Source organism: Oryzias latipes, chromosome 14 (genome assembly GCF_002234675.1).
Source record: "Oryzias latipes chromosome 14, ASM223467v1".
NCBI classification, from domain to species: domain Eukaryota; kingdom Metazoa; phylum Chordata; class Actinopteri; order Beloniformes; family Adrianichthyidae; genus Oryzias; species Oryzias latipes.
Window position 1 is genome coordinate 14,288,701 of NC_019872.2, and position 20,234 is coordinate 14,308,934.

Consider the following 20,234-nt stretch of genomic DNA (forward strand, 5'->3'; position numbering starts at 1 on the left):
AAAGACACCAGGAACAAAATTGTTGACCTGCTCCAGGCTGGGAAGACTGAATCTGCAATAGGTAAGAAGCTTGGTGTGAAGAAATCAACTGTGGAAGCAATTATTATAAAATGGAAGAGATCCAAGACCAATGATAATCTCCCTCCATCTGGGACTCAAGATCTCACCCTGTGGGGTTAAAATGATCACAAGAATGGTGAGCAAAATCCCAGAACCACATTGAGTGGACCTAGTGAATGACCTGCAGAGACATGCTACCATCAGTAACACACTACGCCGCCAGGGGCTCAAATCCTGCACAATTGGCGGCTGACTAAATACATTTTGCCTCACTGTATTTTTGGAATATATGTTTATGAAGTGCAAAGATTGGTTTACAAATCGTAAAAATCATCTTTTAGATCCAATTTTCTCCTATAAATGTTTTGTCTTCTGCGTCACTGAATGGACTAATGAGCTGCTTCCTGCTTCCAAGCTAGAAATCCATTATTTTATCTGATTTGTCCCATTGAACAGGTCTCCACAGACATTCGGATTTAGTTTGAGCTGAATGTAACAAGTATGATGGCCTTGGTTTGAGCAGGGACTCAGATTTTTCATTTCAGCAAATGACAGGCTACCTTTTCGCATTTTGTAATTAAAGATGTTTTGACGCGCGTATAACTGTTTTCTCCACAGGATAGAAACGCCTGGTTCTGTTCAATCACATTCGCATCCTTTCAGTCCCTAAATACTAAACATCATTTTTACATTATTTGTAAATGTAATTGGCTGCCATGGGATGTTCAGATTCAGTCTGGGGAATGATCGATGAGTGATTTCCCTGTTTTCTTGTGTCATCCCACTGCTTTGCACAATCTTGTGAGCGCCATCCGCGTAACAAGTGCTTCTGGCCTGGAAATGGACAGTAATCAATAATAATGGCTGTTTAAGGAGGCTGTTTTTATGGGATCATCTAATTTGTGGATATTTAGTTCTTTCTTTCAGTGACGACGGTTTCCCCCGAATGTGACCGATGAGGTCGGGAGAAAGCGGCGCCGACTGGAGCCATGTGCCGCTTCACCACATAACTACAATTCAAGTTAAATAACGCTGGGTATGTTTGGCAGCTTAAAATTGAATTTTTATGCTCTTTATTTTGGTCCGGCTATAATTAAGTTGGTTCAAAAGAATAAAAATAGGTTAATTTTTAAAAAGAGTGAATGTTTGCGGCTGGTAAAATGTCCAGGCTTTTGGCTTTTTTCAAGTTTGAGGACAAGCAAGATCCACATGAGAAAGATATGCATGAGTATGCATTAACCTAATTCTTTTTTTTTTGTGTTACTCCAACTACAGAAGTTTTATATTCATTATAAAAAGTCTGACACAAAATATTTTTTAGGTTACAATAAGTTAAATTCTGGTTGACCTGTGCTGTGACATAAAATTGAGCTCTAACTAAACTTAAATTGCATGCCTTCCACCAACTTAAACCAAGACTGATGTAAAAGTGCTGATTTATATTCTCCTGGCTCCTCCACATGTTGCTGCTGTAACTGAGGTGAGAGCTTGCTGTTCCCCGTTTCCGTGGTCACCACAGATTTTCGTGAGCTTGCTTGTTTTGTTGGTTATAAAATGGAACACATGCATTGTGCAAGTCAAAACTTTGTGTTTGTGCTATGATGTTATGAAACCCAATTTTTTAAAGCTGTACATGTGATAGACTGGTACTTACCGGTGTGGACAAACATGTGTTTGACGTAGTTTTGCTTTGCAGTAAAGGTTTTACTGCACAGAGTGCACTCATAGGGCTTCTTTTCTCCCTGACCGATCCCTCCTGCAGCCTGTTGCTGCTGAGCTGGCGCTGGCGGTACTGACATGGGGTTTGGGAAAGATGCCATGGCGGGGGGCGGCACTGCCACAAACTGGGGTTGTTGCTGGCCAGGTAGGTAAAGGAAAGGCTTATGGTCTCTGGCCGGCTGAGTAGGAAAGAGCGTGGGCAGGAAGGTGCTTCCAGCAGTGCCCATCACTTGGGAATTGCTGGTCAGTGATATCCTCAGGTTGCTGGTGGTGTGTGATTCTACCTGGCGCATGTACTGGGACATGGGACTATGTTTGACTGAGTTTGGCAGCGACTGAATCATGCTACTGTCACTAGTGCTGTGGGATGTGTCCCCATCCTCTGTCTTTTGCACCTCCTCTGGGGACGAGTCATTGACCTCTATCTGCACCGGAACTCCTTCACCCTGCTGCATCTCCCCTCCGCCCTCTCGGCTGTAGCCTGTCAGGTATGGCTGCTGCTCCATGGTGTCTGTCTCTGTACTGATGGAGGAGCTCACCCCTGAGTCGAAGCTTTCGATCTTGGATTCGTGCTCTATGCCCTCATTGTGGTCAGCGTCGTCCTGGCAGTCGCCCATGTCCTCGTAGCAGTACTCATCGTCAGCCTCCTGTTTTATGTGCATCCCTCCTGTTTGTATGCGTACCGGTCGGGGTTGCTTGCGGCAGTGAGTGGACTCTGCCGAAGACAGGAAGCGATCCACCTGCTGGGATTTCTCCTGGATGCGGTTTATCCAGGGCGGATCTTGTGATTGTGGGTCCTTCTGTGTACCCAGATCATAACTTGTTGACAGAGGGTTGATGTAAAGGGGGCGCTCACGGGTACCGTTCTGCAGCGGCAGACTGTGGTAGGAGTAGATTGGTGTATATGCACGATCCATACTTTGTTGTGAATTAGCTTGGATGTAGCCTGACTCTGCGTCACTGCTGGGTCCAGAAGTGCCAGACTCTGGTGTTCCACGGGGCGTTTCTTGACCAGAATCCCCAGGTATAATGGGGAAGCCCCCCGGCCCTGCCAGGCCCACATTCTGGGACACAATGCGGGTGCACTCATCAATGACGGTCTTAATCTGCAGGATGCTGGCGGCAGTGAGGATCTGTAGAGCCTCTGACTGAGACACCCGCAGAATCCCACTGTACATAAAGTCAATCAGCTTTTGGATGGACTGCACCGAGACCACAGAGGGGATCTCAATGTCGCTGTAGCCCAAGAGCAGCTTGTCCTGAAAGAAAGGGCTTCCAGCGGCCAGCACGCAGCGGTGAGCTCGCAGCATACTTCCATGGATCCGAACGGTCACGTCACAGAAGTGCCCACGGTTGCGTTGCTCATTGAGGGTCTCAAGTACAGAATTGCTGAAGTTGTGAAGATTGATGTTATGAATGCGCTCGGTCATCCCCTTGCAACTGAAGTTACCTGCAGGGATGGAGCAACAGACCCGACTCAAAGAGCTGCAGCACCAAACATCTGCGTTCCTACATAATTAAGGACATTTCAAATTGTTACAGCTCATTTGAATATGCACTCAAAAATACAAAATACAACAAAAATAAAATATAATAAAAAAATATTAGCTACCACAGAAAATACTTCACCTTATTTATTTATTTTTGCAATAAATCAAATGAATCTTTAAACTTTAGGTTTAAATTATCGCTAAACAGAAAAAAAGGGTTCCCGTTTTGTTTTTCCAGGTTTCTTCAACTCTTCCTGAACTTTATTCACCCACCATTAGGTGGCGTAGCGGGCTTAGAGGACTGGCCTCTTTGTCAGCCATGTGTGCACTGTCATGGCGCTTCCCTCCCAACTATCCTGAGAATACACTGAATGTGACCCGTCTCATCAGAGGTGTGCTTCCTTCTCACTTAGGTGTTGAAATAAATTTAAATTTAAAGTAGATCAAAAATATAAAAGCTGTTAATTTTGGAGAGTCGCCAAAAAAAAAATAATCTTTTACTGGCACAAAAGCTTTTCTGTGTGTCTTTGAATAAAGCACTTCAAATGTGATAATTAAAAAAAAAACTTAAGAAACAGAAGAAGAAAAAAAGAAAAATATTTCAGAAATTTGCTTTCATTATATTTGCCAGTAAATAAAGTAAAAAATGTTGAAGATAAATAAACAGCACCATGTAGAATCTCAGCCTGAAAGGAATAAATGTCAGAAAACATACATATATATATATATATATATATATATATATATATATATATATATATATATATACATATACATATATATATATATATATATATATATATATATATATATATATATATATATATATATATATATATATATATATATATATATATATATATATATATATATATATATATATATATATATATATATATATATATATATATATATTAAAGGAAATCAGAAGTTTAACAAAAGACGAAAATAAAAGACTTAAAGCTCCCTGATACTTACAGTTAAACAACGTCTTGTTACGGAGATGCTTGTGTGGCTGGTGATGAAGTGCGAGTTCAGTTTGCTGGTGGAGATGGCTGATCAGAGGCCTGGTGTTAGGCGAGGCTGTCAGTTCTCTCTGTCCAAATCATGTGCTGCTCTGTCACAGTGGGTTTTTGGAGGGGAGACGGAAGACAAAAGACAAATCTTTAATGCCACAAAACATCTCGTCGATATTGCCACTCCCTTAATGAACCCAGAGCCACAGCAGCAGGAGTATCTGCCAAAAGGCGCTGCAACAGATGTGTGAGGAGCCTTTACAGCCAAACGAATGGACATTCCTGGAATCACATGACTCAAAATTACAAATCAAGGTTGCAAATAACGCAGCTGCTGGAGCCAGTTCCTCTCTCAACAGTTATCTACGCTTTTGGAAAACAAAACCACACCCTTCTCAGGAAAAAAAAAAAGATCTACGTTTCTCATTCATTTATACAGTCACATTCACTGCATGTGACCGAGCATGCACAATCATTCCCCGTTTTTCCCAAAACTAAACCCCTAACGTTTAATGCAAAGCAACATTAGATGTTATAATAATAGAAATGACTCAAATATTGAATAAACAAAGCATTCATTGAAAAAAAAAAGACAAAAAAAGCATTCAACAACATAAAGCATGTGATGTGCTGGTTTAGTGACGCCAAAAAAGAAAAGAAGAAAAGCCTGGCACATTTGCTCTTACAACGTAAAAACACAAAAATACGTCAAACCAATTGCTTCACAGTCAAATGCACATGATGCTGGTTTAAAACAGGCATTCGGGGAGAAAAAGGCATTGGAGCGATGCAAAATGCCCTTTCTAAAAACACACTTTCTCTCTCATTAGTCCCACATTGTTCAAAGTGCATTTGAATCCAGCAATCAGCCAAGCTATAAAACTATCTGCAAATTATAAAACATGTTTGTCCCCAAAGCGGGCTGGGATGAAAACTTTGACCCGACATTCTGCAATATTTTTCAAGAAAATTGGGCAAAGACATTTCCAAGCAGCTCCATTTGCTACAACTCGAACACCAAGTGCTCTCTGAAATGCCAGGAATGACATTTTGCTGCCAAACAGCCACAGCGAGGCTCAAATTTGACCAGTCCCGCGCATTAGTGTTGACACAAATTATTCTTCTCCAGAGGTTGCGTACTTAGCTTTCAGGTAAAAATCCAAAAACCAAAAAACTGAAAGATTTTAAACAAGTGACCTCTACACCCTCCTGCAAAGATTTTTTTTTGCGCACACAGCTCTCCTGAACTTTAACACCGAAGTAGCAAGTACAACTTAGGCAACAGATGTACCTGAAAGGTGTTGAATAAATCTTTCTTTTAGTGGGGAGGAGCACGACGGCTCAGAGAGAAAGCCGAAAGTGTTAGGAGCCAAAAGCAGCGGCGTTCTCAGACACTTGGGGTGTTTGACAAAACCTGCAGGATCTGCTTTGGGTTTATCACTACAACACTCTGCTCTTCTAACAGAAAAATATCGACATGTTTAGCACTTTTACACTACGACGATACAATGAAAATAAAAAAAACAGGTCATTAATTTTACCCGTTCATCAGAAGAGCCTGTGCAGATTATAGGTACATATGAATTTATTGACCTCAATAAAATCTTGAGCGCCAAACATGACCCTTGCTCCTTTATCGGTCCCAAAACCATAACCGAGCAAAGGCGTAGCTTTTCATTTGACCTGAGATGACTTTGCCAAAGTGAAAGCCAACAGAAAGAGTCAAAACAAAGCTCCTAGCTTTGCTGCTCGCAGATGTGCTCCAATCCAAAAGTTACAGGCAAACGTTCAAGCCTTTTTGTTTTTCTTTCTGGGTCCATTTTAGCACAATGCAAACACGTGTTTGTCTTCCCTCCATGGCGTCCCTCTCCCATGTAAATTCACCTGCCTTGGGAGCGCCGGGGTAACGTGAGGTAAACGGCGGCAACAAAGGAAGCAGGCCGAGGGAAGGAGGCCTCCGCTGGCCAGACTGCCACTCACAGCAGTGATTCCATTTCAGCCACGACACAGTGGGTGAGCAGCAGCCAGCGCCTACCTGCAGTGAATTCTAATCAGCCCAGGGGTCTGCCTCCCTCCTCCACCCCCCACCCCCCCCACTCCCTTCCTCCCCCACTCCCTCATGTGCCCTGCCTTGGACTAAAGGGGCTGATGATCCTTCAAAATTAATTAGATCCTTGTAGGAAACGGCCATTTTCTTTCACTTGCTAATACACCCAAAATGAATTTCGCTACCAAACTGAATTCCACATGTGCACCCCTCGTCCGGAATTGATTTCCTTCCCTGTGAGTCTCTGCCCCGTTTCCTTTCTTCATCACATTCATATTCTCCCCCCTTCCTCTATATCTGTCCATCTAAACCCCCCCCCCATTGGCTCTGTAGTTGCATCTACGCTCCCAGCTCTGTGCCTGCTGCCTCTGTGGAGTTTACTGTCAATAAATCCCCAGAGGTCAGTGTGTCTGCTGGAAATCAGACACAATGCTTTAGACCGCCAGTGCAATGCATGCTCTGCTGCTGCCGCCACAACAAAGGCTGAGGAGGGGTGGAGGATGTTCAGGAGGTGGGGGGGGGGGACTTCACCAGCCAGACTTGAGGTTAATCAGCTGCCTGCATTAGGTGACAAGCTCCTGAAATACACTGCATCGAATTGGACATTAGTTAATCAAGAGGTGTGTGTATGTGTGTGTGTGTGTTGGCAGGGGCAATTGAGGGGGGGGTTAAAATTGTGAGGATGGGGGATGGGGTTGAAAACAGACAAGAGGCACGGTTATGAAAGGAGCGGTATCAGCCATGTGAATAATGTACATGTTGAATATGCAAATGCCGCTTACAGCACACGCTGCAAACATATATTCAAGGCCCCCGGTACATTAAAATCCGGAGACAAAAGGGGCCAAGGGGCATTCTGAAAAGCCCCTGTCCATGTTTGTGCATGCATGCTGATGAATGTGACGCACAGGGGCTTTGTGTTGCTCCTTATCAGAGTTTTTTTTTTTTTTTAAAAAAAGCCTTTATTGCAGAGCGGTCACTGTCCAAACTGCAGCTCTCATCTGCTATTTGAGTCCAGGTTCATTAGCATGCAAACAAGCACAAATACAAGGGTTAATACATGTGGTCCAGTGATATAAGAAATAAGGACACTTTTGAATTAATGTGTGGATCTGAAAACACCATGAAAATAACAGGTTTATCAACAACTTCTTTGGACAAAAAAAATGGGCTCATCAGATGGTGGTTCCCTTAGCACAATAAGAAAATGAAACAATTCATCTCTGGCCAGTGAAGTTGTGACTATTACCTTTGAATGTCTCTCTTTATTACTGTCAAGCACATAACACATAAGCAATGCATTTAAGTCTCATAGACTACAAGAAAAAACGGCAGAAAGACACCACAGCCTCCAGCTTGTAATGGATTTGCCTTTACAGCAGGCGCCACACACCATCAACAGGCCCACGTAGGCTGCTGGCAAGTGCAGCCAAGTTTTCCACGCAACATTTTTGTCATTTGTACTACTTTTCTGCCTGGAATTCTAGGCTGTGTGAGGTATTAAATTAGGTTTCAAAACATACCAGGAAAATTTGTAAGTAAGTAAATCTGCATCTACTTGTTGGGGTGAAAAGACCGGTCCCCGTCTTTGACTCCGACATGTTTACGTCTTTGATGATGGATTCACTAACGACACCTGTCACCCATGGAGATTTACAGCAACACAACAGCAATGTCCGATACAACACATTCACACAACTGTTGCTTCATTTCTTGGTAAAAGTTTAATAAATTGGGTCGCTGCACAGCCAAAAATGACATGAATAGCTGTATTGTGTTAAAGCATATCTGCACATTACTGGGACATCTCCCTATAGCGCCTGAAATTTAATCTTACTGCTGACAATGAGTTCCACTGAAATGTATTAAACGGCAGAGCAGATTAGTTTGTTAAGACATGCCGCGCAACAGAAGGCCACTCAATGTAACAGGATGAGAAGCACACAAATAACAATAATCACTGCGGTGTTATTGCGTAAGAAGAAGACAGTTAAAGTATTTTTTGACAGGACAGCTTGTTCAACTTCGTCATGTTCTGGCAGGCGTGCTTTCACCACCATCCTTTATCCATAGCAGATCCATTGTGCTGTTACAGATGGAGGGGTAGTCCACTTCCAATGTACTTTTTTTCAGACAACAAACACTAGATCTATAAGAGAAATGTCTTTTATTTTTGTAATAGGAGAGTTAAAAAAAGAAAAAAGCTTCTCTCAACACATGGTGATGAACCCTTGAGTCACTTTGAGAACAAATAAATCAGAAGTGGCATCTGCATTGGTTAATGAGCTTTTGACCATCTGACAACTCATGTGCTATAGTTGTAAAAAAAAAAAAAAATAAAGAAAAAATATATCAAAACTCTCTAACCCCCAAAGCAGGAAAGCTAAACTCAAGAGTTATCACTTTGGCAGAAGAGTCCACAGCCGTTGGCTCTTCAAAGCTACTACATAAGTCAAGGACAATTAGCCTCTCCAAAGAAGAACCTCACAGGCTGGTAAGAGGTCTTCATGAACCTACAGATGCTCATACAGGACTTCCATCCCCATTAGTTATCACAGTTAAGAGCACATTCAATCTGACAGGAAAAAAAGAAATCCTGTAACAAAAAGCATGCAGCTGCCCAGTATAGAAAAGCTGTGGTGCATTTCTATCTTCAGCCCGCAACTAAATGTTGCCTGACTTTGCGTCCTTGGAAGATAAACTGGCAGTGACGTCTGTGTTTTTTTGTGGATTTATTAAAAGACAATGTGAAGCTGTCGGTAACAAACATGCAATTCTTGCTCTGTAATGCCCGCAACCTCTCATTGCAACTAAATTATGAGCGCGTTAGGAGACGGAACACAACACACAAGGAAGAAAGCTCGTGAAAACTGTTAAAAAAGGTCCTCCAACAAGTTTTTATCTACTGTTCGCATTATGAGCCAAACACAAATGCCTTTTTTGTTTGCTTTGTTCATGCACAAAAAACCTTTTTTCGTTTTTTTTGAACAGCACTAAACTGTAATCACAAAAAAAATAATCCAATTATTGAGATTTACATTTTGTCATAAATTGCACGGCGAACCCGTAATCTCAAGGCCATTTCAAAGACCGCCAGTTGATTCATATCATTGTCCACGCCTGTGTGGATTTAATTGTGAGCAGACTCGTAACCATGTGTTTGACCAGCAGCTGCACGAGGAAGCGCGAGCTGGTGCACCCTCGTGCAGCTGCTGGCATCGAGCTGGGCTTTCACTAAAGTGCTTCAAGCGCTTCAGCACAACCTTGGACTTTAGCGAAGCCGATCTTTGCTTCAAGGTTCAGCAACCTATCCCCCTCTTTAATGAATTTTGGCAGGCCCTATGTTTGCCATTTTAAAAGGAATCATCAGGCTATGAAAAAAAGGACTTCCAGCAAATATCAGATGATTTGCCACACATTAACAGAGAAAGAAATAAGGGATCGCTTGTAAGTAATTGTGGAAATATACTTGCAAAGGGAAGAACACATGATTAGAGATGATTCAGGTGGACTTCTTTAAACCCAGATTTACCTCAGCCATCCCTCTCAGTGCGGCCCTTCTTCAGACTGTTCCACATTCAAGAGCTGGCGGGACAATACAGAGAGGGTGGCCATCTTTTCTATCCTTTATAACACCTGTGTTTTTATGCTGAGCACTCAAAATGTCTGCTGGGAAACAGCTCTGCTTTAGAACTTTAAACAAACACTTGGTGCTTATTTTGAGCTTTATCGGAGAACAGCTCGCTCCATTTATAGTCCGGTAGGTTGTTGGATAGTAAATAAAAGTCATATATGTCTCCTCAGCTCATTTGACATATGACCTATCTAAAAATGTAACGCTGACACACTGAAACGCAGTCGACCACACGAGTGAACTGTACACACACACACACACACACACGCCGTCAGCCAGGGCTTCTGCAGGCAGGCTGAGCGGTGAGAGTGAGACCTGGCGAGTTGCACAAAAAGTTGGCTCAAAGACGAGGTTTTTCTTGTAATCCAGTGAGCGAGGGCAACCACATTGGGAAACTTTATCCATACGGTGCGATGTTGCAAGGCAAACTTGAGCAAGCCGACTGCAGACTTTCACAAGCAGCCAGAGAAAAGGCCAGAGAAGATTGAAAGTTTCAAATCAGTTTCCCTGCGATAGAAGCAGAGTCAGAGGAGTGGGGATCTTTGTGGAGAAATACATGACATGTCTGAGCAGCTCGCTAAATATATTAAGGTACGTCTTCAGCGGCGGAAGAGTGGGATCATAATAGGGACAATAAGGTCATTCAAAGGGAGTTTCTCCCCATGGCCCATTCATAACTATAGTGAAACAAACACTCAGTATAATAAATCATTTTATTTTACTAAATGCCAAGGACGCAGACTGCAAAAAAAGGTATGCTAACACTGCTTCTGGGCTTTAAATATTGTATCAAAATAAAAGTCTATTCTAAATTTTTCTTTTATTGCACCCTATTGTCCTAGGATTTTAGTTTTTTCTTGCGCAAAATTTGTTATGCACTTTATGCTTTAAGCTGGCAGTATTCAAAGTATTCAAAGCTCAACAGTGAGCTAAGTATTTTTGGCCCACCAGTTGGTGTGGTTTACTAGTTTATTTACATAGCAGAAGATGAGCACAAATAACCCTCTAGATCCTTTCTTGAAAGCAGCAGAAATGTACTGACAGAAGACGCATACATCTTTATCACCGTGTGTGCTGTAAGAAGAAAACGTGGATCCAAGAAAATAATGGCACCGATCCATAAGACAGAGATTGTAATATGTGGGCCAAGATTCAAAGCCATCGAAGCAGCTGTCTTTTAGCAGTTTTTTTTATCTCTATATTTAAAGTCATATGACAAAGAAAGTATAGTTCGCATTTACGTTTTTAGGTTTTAACTATAAGAACATAATATAAGATCACCTGTGAGGTAAATGCAACCTTGGACGAACAATAACACTTGAAATAATATACCAAGTTATTAATTACTGAAGAAAATCCAGAGGCAATGCGTAAAAAGCTAAGCCTAACCCATGAGTCAACAACTTTAGCAGTAACACCTTACAGTGGTTATTTTCTCCATGACGTTATCAGTCTCACATTGTTCTGGAGGCATTTGGTTTCTTTTTTTCTTCTTCTTAGTGTCGCTACAGTTTGTTGAGGTCGGCAGACACTTGTTCATACACACCCTTCTCAGGTTATCCTATACCGTGTTTTAACAAGACCAAAGACAGAAACAATAGGTTCCATCAGGCATTACCGCCCAATGGGAAACGCATTTTCCAAAGCGTCCCAGAAGCCACCATCCCCTCTTTCTGTAGCAAACGTACTTAATTTGCAGGTCAAGCTGGCAGGAAGTTTGCATAAAGATATGAGAATATGATCTTTTTTTTTTTTTTTTCAAATAAAAATCTCAGAGAATACTTCTGTTTCAAGCAATACTGCATCTGCATAACGTAAAACTAATTTGTAATAGTAATTTCTTGGAAGTCACAAGAAAAACAACCCGCGTCAGGGCAGGAATTAACAGGTAAAGCCAGGTGTTTTATTATATTTCTACTTCATAATCTCCAATCTGTCTCTTATAACCTTCCGTGAATTTTGCCTATCACCTAGATCTACTTGAACAGACAGCTCTTGAAAATATTCTACTTTTGAAATGCTGCTAGTAGGATGTAAGGTGTGAGCACTATCAAAGCCTAACCCTGTAGGACTGAGGTTCAAATTATTCTCAATTTCCATTTGATGGTGCACTTTCAGCAAAGCTTTTGATATCTGAAGGAATTTATGGTCACATTACAGAATGCAAGAGATCCAGGTCTTATGGATGTCGCATAGAGTCTTATCCTTACCCATGATGACTGTACAATGTTATAGTGCATTTTTATATGGTGGATGTTTCTAAAATTTCTCCAATGTTTAGATACATGTTGGCTAAACCTGGGTATGGTTCTTTTTAAAAGGACTTCATCCTGGCAACCCTTGAAAACTCCCTGTAAATGTTTCTTTTTTTCAACTGCGCTATCATTACCTTTACTATGTAACATGCAAACTAAGACCTCAAGAGGTTGAGATTTCTATTAATTCTTTTTTTTTTTTAAGGATTTTGTTGACTGTCTGCTGTTGGGCTGACCTTGCTGCAACGTTTGCTTCAACAATGGCTAAACATTCCTGTTTTTGTCCCCCATGGGGGGAAAAAGTGGATTAGAGCAAATGTTATAGAAAACCCTTTTTTTACGAATAGACGAAGCGTCTCGTGTCGTTAATTTAATATGTATGATCAGCTAAACTTTTACCCCGGTTTGTCATCTAAATCTCTAAAGAAACAGTAAGGTGAACCAACAAGTCTTGTCTTGTTGTTTTTCTGTCCTTGTGAGGAAGCTGCATTTTTTTTTTAATGTTTCAAAATGCAGTTGGCAGAGGACAGACTTTTTTGTTCAAAAGTGAAGGATAATAAATTCCCTTGTAAAATGTTTTTACACAAGAGACAACAGGAGATGTTTTTCTGTCCACTTCCTATTTGCATCTATCTCTACATGTGTTTATGCCGGTGTCCGACCTGTTGGAGCACAGAGTTCTCATAAAATGGAGGTAGTGCAACCCTCCACCAGCTTAGATAATCTGTAAACTGATGGTCAGCGATGGTCTGCTTAAAGAGTTATTATCTTGGATAGTAACAATCTATAGCTCAAAGCTCCAGAGTTACTTAAGCCGATCAGCTGTTTCTACAAAAATCAAAGTGAATGCACAACTTCTAAGTGCTTTGTAAAGCAATGGTTAGATGGAAAGACTTAGGAGCTTTATGCTTTATTCTGACTTAGACTTTTTTGTCACTTTCGCTGTAAAGGAGGATAATTCTTAAGTAAACCTACCGTAATAGTACAAGTTTAAAAGCTTGCTTCGGTTACCTCTGTGACATTTTTTTCCCTTTTTTCATATAAGCTCAGTAACTTGCCTCATCTTGATACATGTTGGGATATGCCGGACTGACCCTGAGATGAAGTAGGAAATAAAGAATACAGAGCGAGTGAATGATGACACGCTATTCAGTAGCAAAGTCTGCAGCCAGCCTTTAAAAAAGTGAACTCTTATCCGAATCATAAAAATTAGAAATGAAACTTAACATGAGTTTACATAACCACTGCAATACTTTCCTCAGAAGTGAAAAGCCCAGGTGGAGAAACCACAACAGCTTGAAACACTGTGAAAACGTCGAGTTTCACGCATGGACTGCACATGTGTCAAACATGTAACACAGTTGCAAGTCATTGCACCCGCATGTTGTGTTTTTTGTTGTTGTTGTTGTTTTTTAACTGTCAAATATTTTGTTGAACAAGCCCTGTGACTTCATAAAGCAAACATTTGCATTGACGCATGCTTGTTGTTGAGCAGGTTAGGCATGCGCGTCCTTTGTCACCTTAACATGAAATCTAAACCACAAAAGGAGACTTTTGTTTCTGTCCTACTAATTCAAGCGAGGGTTGCTTAGTGTCTTTAAACGCCGGGGTCAGATAAGGTACTCCAGTTGGGAAGAAAACTATTCTGAAGACATTTTTCTCATAAAGAATTCATCAAGTTGAAAAGAAACTTCTGTCCTTTGTGAATAAAGTTTATTTTGCTTCTTTTTTTTTTAGAGTTGACCCATAACTCACTGCCCTTTTTCTGACAAATCTCAGATTATCTTTTAGTTTTTTTTTTTTTTTACAATGGTTTCCACTTTTATTTTGATGGTTGCTCAAATGAATTCCTTTGTTTTTAACACCCAGGCGGAGATCACACTGTAACTTGTAGAAAACCATATGGGTGGCGGGGTGATCTGAGGACACAAACACACCTTGGCAACCATACAACTTTGCAGTTAGACTCCAAGATACGTTTTTTTTTCTTTTTTCTTTTTTTCCCAAGGCAGCAGCTGAATATCGTAGCCCACATGTGTGTTTAAAGAAGAAAAGTACAGGTTTAAATGCTTCCTGCTGTCATGCGAACACACACACACACATACTGTTGTGTGGTTTTTGAAGCTTAAAAAACTTAAAAGAAAGAATATTCTGTACTTGTTGAGGGAACATCTTCTGGTCAAGTTGCTACATGACCTGAATTTCAATGAAACCAGCGTTGTGGAAATAAAGATCAACAATCTGTTTTTCATAAGTAATGGAAACACATGGTTCCTTCAACCACTTCATTATGAGTGCACTGCATGTACTGCATCAAACGGCCAAAGTACAAACACTGGAACACAAATTAAAGCTGAAAAATGTAACTTCAAAAAGACAACACGTGTCGAGTAGGATCAAATATTTCATAAATACAAGACAATGACAAGAGTTCACTTTGATACTAGAAAAACCACTACAAAAGAACAAAAAACAGGCGAGTACTTGTGATAAAGTGTTTTCAGTGAGGTGTTAATTTTATATTTTGTGGAAATATCAAATGGTCAGCGAGGGGAAAAAAAAGCTGTTCCTTCCACCATCAAGCTTTAAAGGGAGCCGGCCATCGTCGCCGCGTTTCATACGACTCCGTCCGGTTTAATAACTGAACAAAAGCTCTCCTGATGACTGCCTGGCACATTCACAAGTACTTATTCAGTCTCAGTGTGTGCTTTTATTACACATTCCAGGGAGAGAAGAATCCAAACCCAAAGTTCTTTCAAAAGTGTAAATAAAAGATAGAAAGTTTGGCATTTCTCGACTTGATCTGAAAAAAGTTGCAGAGGCACGATTTCAAAAAGTATTTTTCATAATCTTGCATTTTGAATTCTGACTGCTATTTAATTAAGGAAGAATAGTTTGAAAAAATTCCTTCTCCGTGAAGCGCACAAACAAAAGCTCCAACAGACCGAAGCTCCTGAAAGTTATTATTAAAGCATTACAAACAGACAGAAGTGATTTGATGAAAAATGTCATCATTTTGTTTCCTTTCGAATTATTTCTTTTTAATTGCATTTTGTATTCATCTAAAAAAAGATTTTTATTTCTTTCACGCGAGTTAAACATGTTTTGTTGTTTTTTTTCCTCTAAGATTGAAAATAATTAATTTACCTTCAATCACTGTCAGCATTTAATCGACTCACAATACCAAGCCGGTCTTCTATCAAGTTTTTCTATCAAGGTTTGTTTTTTTTTTTTAGCCATCTTGGATTTTTAGCAAATACAAGAATATTAAGCAGTAGAACAAATATATGGCAGCTATACCTGCCTGTAAATTTTCTAATTTTAAATATTGTTTTGAGGCAGAACTGGTTACCAGTCTCACCAACTCTACAAAAGGTGACACACATAACACTACAAAATCTGTTTATTCATTTATTTTCATTTATAATGTTGTAAATATATTCTAATATATTTGATTTTTCGGAATGCAATAAAGTTGAAAACTAATATTTACTCAATTAGTTCTATTAGGTTAAACATAACACTTGGGGGGGGGGGGGGGTAAAAAATAAAATAAATCAATTAGAAAATATATGTATAAACTTAAGAAACATTAACAAAGATTTTTTTCTTTTTTTTTTTTGGTCATAATCTCTGTAGGGTTTGAATAAATTCAGGCTAAAACAGGTATAAAACCAGAATCTGCCTCATCAAGATCAGATGATAAACTTCCTACAACCGTCTTGAACAAATCCAAATCATTACAAGTCGAAAGTCTCTTAAAGCCCAACGCCACTCTGCGGGTAATTTCTATGATTTAAGACCAACCAACTTTAAGATGTGCACCTGAAAACAGTTTCAGTTGGCAGTCACGTAAAGGACAGGGTCTGCCCTAGGAGGGAAGATTCTTCTAACAAGTACATGTGAGAAAAAAAATAAAAACAGACAAAAGAAAAATGAGGTACAGAAAGAATAAATGATGCCCCAACAAAACAGGGAGATTACAAGCCCTGTGACTTTCTGGATGGCATCCACAAAGTGGCTCGTTACTTCAACGGGTCTCCACTGCATTCCCAAAATGGCTGCCAAATATCCTCAGCTGGGAAAGACAAAGTGCAACAGTCTATTCAAGTCAAGTCTTTGGTCCTACTGTAACACGGAAAAATCCCTGACTGCTGTCTAATTGCAACATTAGTTCGCCTTTATATTTAAAGGTTCACAGGTCTGCCAGCGGGGACTGGACGAAGTATTTCACTATCCAACTCTCAGCAGTCGTTCACACCAGAATGCTCTAGTCTTTTACTGGAAATATAAAGAAATAAAAGTAGGTTTTTACAGCGCAAAAGGAGCAGTGCAACTGAGGGGACGGAGATGAATTCCATTGTTGCCTAACACTACTGCACAAGCTCTTTTCAGCCCTCCCCTTTCACTCCTCTGGGTCCTGCAGACTGATAATAGGGCCTCCAAGTCTCCAAATATGTTAATATAATTTATGGAAATCATTGGTTGTTAGTGCTGTCAAAAAGCATCACTTTTAAGTCAAGAACAAGACAAGAACAAAGGGTGTGGGCCTTTTGTTGTTTTTTTTCTTCTTTTTTGACCAAAAATGGAAAACACCCAAAATCTGGTTTCATAAAATCAGACAATTAATGTTGTTAAAAAGTCAAATTGGAAAAGAGGGGGATGAACATAAGCCAAGATGCAGAAACTGAGGTTTGCTGAAGCTTTACAGTTTTGATGCCTTTATCTTTTTGGGCAACCGTGCCTCTACAGCTGCACCAAAATGCTTTGGAATACTGGTCTGACATCTGCGTGCAAACAGCCTACAATCCAAAATCACTTTCTTTGTTTTTTATTATTATTTTTTTTTTTTATAATGCATGAATTTCTCAAAAGAAGCAGTCAGTGCATAAACCAAAGCATGATCCTCTCACACATTTACACTTGAGTAAACCCAAATAATCAGGAGGGGGAGAAAGGTGTGAAAGCGTGACAAAAATAATCAGTCAAAAAACATTTCCAAAAGCGAATGCTGTGAACGCATCGTGACAGTTCCTGGTCAGTCATAAATTATTGAAAGATGCAAAAAAGAAAAAGAAAAATGGTGGCAAGGTACAGATGTGTATTTCTGAAAGAATAATTCTCAAGCCAAAGGTAAACTGGGAGGGCCTGCCAGGTGGAAATTAACTGATCACCCCCCCTTCCCTCCATCTCATGCCAGTATGTCCTCAGCTTATCTGCTGGGCCTCCATGTAATAACTGCAGACACAGTCTTAAATATTCATTAGTCATGGGTGGGTTTTCACTGTGACACAGAAAGGGGGCAAATGGCAAAGGCTCAAGCACTGAATATTAATGCACACATGATGAATATATACATATAAATACTCTCAAATGGGCACCTGACACTCAGACTATAGACACTCCTGAAGCTCCTGTCCCCGTTTGTGTTCATAACCTGAGTTATACCCATGAGGTCACCATAATTAGAGCTCACTAACTGACCAGGTGAGTCAGCAAAGTGCACAAATGCAGGGTTTCTGCGTGTGGACTCTTTTATTTTTCCAGGAGATGGGCGTTCCGTCCTCCCTTTTCCCTCTAAACGCTTCCACCACCTCCAAACTGTCAATTCCACATGCTCTAATTCACGGGACAGTTACATAGCCAGGCCCTGCTGCTGGGATCCACATCAAGGCTGCGTGTGTGCGTGCGTGTGTGCGCCGCGTCGCGCGCATCGCTCCAAACGTGTCCATTCAGAAAACGAAACGGGCCACCATGCAGCCACATGAACGAGCCTATAGGACCGCGCACTATTTACTATGTGGAGTTACATCGTGAATGAAAGGAGAGGGAGTAAGCGCAACAAAACTGAAAAGGGGTTGAAAGCACAATTACGCGCGTAAAAATAAAACGTAAAAAAAATACGCACAAAGGTGAGGAGGGAGGTGGACGCAGAGTGGCTCTCCTCCCCATCGCTCACGGTCAGAGCTACAATGACCGAACGAGGACAACCTCTGGCGTGACTGCTGCGGTGACGCAAGTCCGCCTTCTTGCATGCAACTTCTGGGGCTGCGGGCAGTAAATCAGACTCCGGACGGAGCTGCGTGCGTGGTGGGAATAATCGTCGGTCCTCGGGACACGCTGTATTACAGCAGTTTATCTGACAGAGCCGTGCGCGACGGAGCCACATCTGTTCGCCACACAAGCGCACGCACGCTCCCTGCTCTTCTTCTTGTAAGCCCTCTGCCGCGCGCACAAGCACCCGATCGAGAAGAGGAGGGTGGACATGTTTAGGATAAATTCCCCTCTTCTTAAATATCTCTGTACACTTCATTGTTATGGATGCCCTCGCTCCATCCATATAGGGCTATATTTATTTATTACATAGGACGTAAACACTTCAAGTTAACTTCATCCCCAAACACATCCCCACACGAGCAGCCATAGCGGGCACAGGAATCACGAGTTATCCATTAATATTTAGTATTAAAATGTCTCAAAAGGCGCACAAACAGCGATTCGTGCAACTTTAATTGGACCAGAGCAGGACTACATATCTAGGCCACCATAAAAAAAAGAAAAAAAATCTGACAGTCTTGCATTGTACCACAAATCCAAAAAGATTAAAAGCGAACACTCTTTATTTAGGGGGGAAACATGGCACCGACCTCAAAGAAAGTGAATCTGTGTTGGACAAAAAAACACACAGATGTCCCCCTTTTTTTGCCTTGCGCACTTGACGCAATTAATTGTAAAAATGTAGCTTATTATTAATAATAATAATAATAATAATAATAATAATAATAATAATAATAATAATAATAATAATAATAGAACAACTCCGTTTTTTTCTAATAATTTGCAAACACATCTGGCTGAGTGTGGAAACCATGTTAAGTTCAACAAAGAGACACACGCATTTACGCGTTTCCTCCGACTCAAATAACTGACCTAAAAGCCAAAATGCGCACGTCGGCTCGCACAGTTGTTCCGGCTCACAGAGTGTAAAATATGAGCTCGCATCGCCGGCTGACAGAGGCAAACCTGTGGGCTCACTTGGACCACACTAGTATTGTTCTCAAGTGCCCGCTAGCCCGGGTCCGGGGCTAAATCTGAAAGTACAGGGCTGAAGGTAAAAGGGCAGCCTGACAATGACAGATGGGAAACTTGCGTCACGCCAGGACACGTTTTTTGAAGTGGTCGACAAAATAAATGAGTCATATTTTTATATAAAATGCTCGCTTATGACATAACTGCGACCCAAAAAGAGAAGTTTGCGACTATGTTCCGCGTAATTTGCTTGATAAGGTTAGCTAGAAGTACACAGAAGTCGGATTCACCGCCTCCAGAAAGTCAGCGATGGTTCGAGGAAATAACTCCAATTTCTGCCTAAAATAATAAGCTCGGCGCTGCTGTGGAGACCCGTCCCTTTCCCTACTTTAAAAAAAAAAAACAACAAATTTTCTTAATGTCTTACCTGCACTTCGAAGCTTGCTGGGGGAAAAAAGTGGCGACAGCTCCCCCGTTCTCCCCCGACAAAAGACTCAGAGCGTTCAGTTTTTTGGATATGTTCCTTTACTTTGTTTCATTTCTCACTTCCATCTTCTTTTCATCTCATCAATAAACACACGCTGCAGCCTACCTTCATAGAGCAGCTCGGTTCAAGTGTGCCCTCCCATTTTTTAACTATACATCGAGTACTTTGAGGGGTGGCGGTGGTGGAGAGGAGGGGAGGGAGAGGGGTGGGGTGGGCAGGCACGCCTTTTCAGTTAAAGCTGCGATTGGAAGAACGGCTCACTGTCTTGGGTTGGATCACAAACCCGTCAACATTTTTTGGTGCCCCAATCGTGAGAAGCGCAGCGGGACTGTGGAAGCAGCGCCCGCCGTGGCTCCGGGAACGCGGAAGGGTGCACCGACACAACGTGTTCCTCCATTAAGAGCCTGTAAAATTCCGGCTAAGCTGCGACATTAATAAAACTGTAAGTCCTGATTTGCGATAGGATGGGGTTAAACGTTGCTCCGCGAGAGCAAGTC

The 20,234-nt window shown here is 41.2% G+C and overlaps 1 protein-coding gene across 2 annotated transcripts in view; it reads right to left on the reverse strand.

Moving 5' to 3' along the window:
• The window catches only part of zbtb20 (zinc finger and BTB domain containing 20), a 33,618-nt gene extending 13,707 nt beyond the window's left edge, over nt 1-19,911 (reverse strand). The window contains exons 1-3 of one of the 2 annotated variants that reach the window (XM_023962927.1): nt 19,678-19,911; nt 4,248-4,381; nt 1,715-3,229 (exon numbers count right to left, since the gene is read on the reverse strand). In XM_023962927.1, the coding sequence (XP_023818695.1) occupies nt 1,715-3,209 (1,495 nt within the window). In that variant the 5' untranslated portion in view covers nt 3,210-3,229; nt 4,248-4,381; nt 19,678-19,911. Of the gene's footprint in view, nt 1-1,714; nt 3,230-4,247; nt 4,387-19,677 lie in introns of both variants that reach the window. The other variant, XM_023962926.1, reaches the window with a different exon arrangement.
• Between the last annotated feature and the right edge of the window lie 323 nt (nt 19,912-20,234).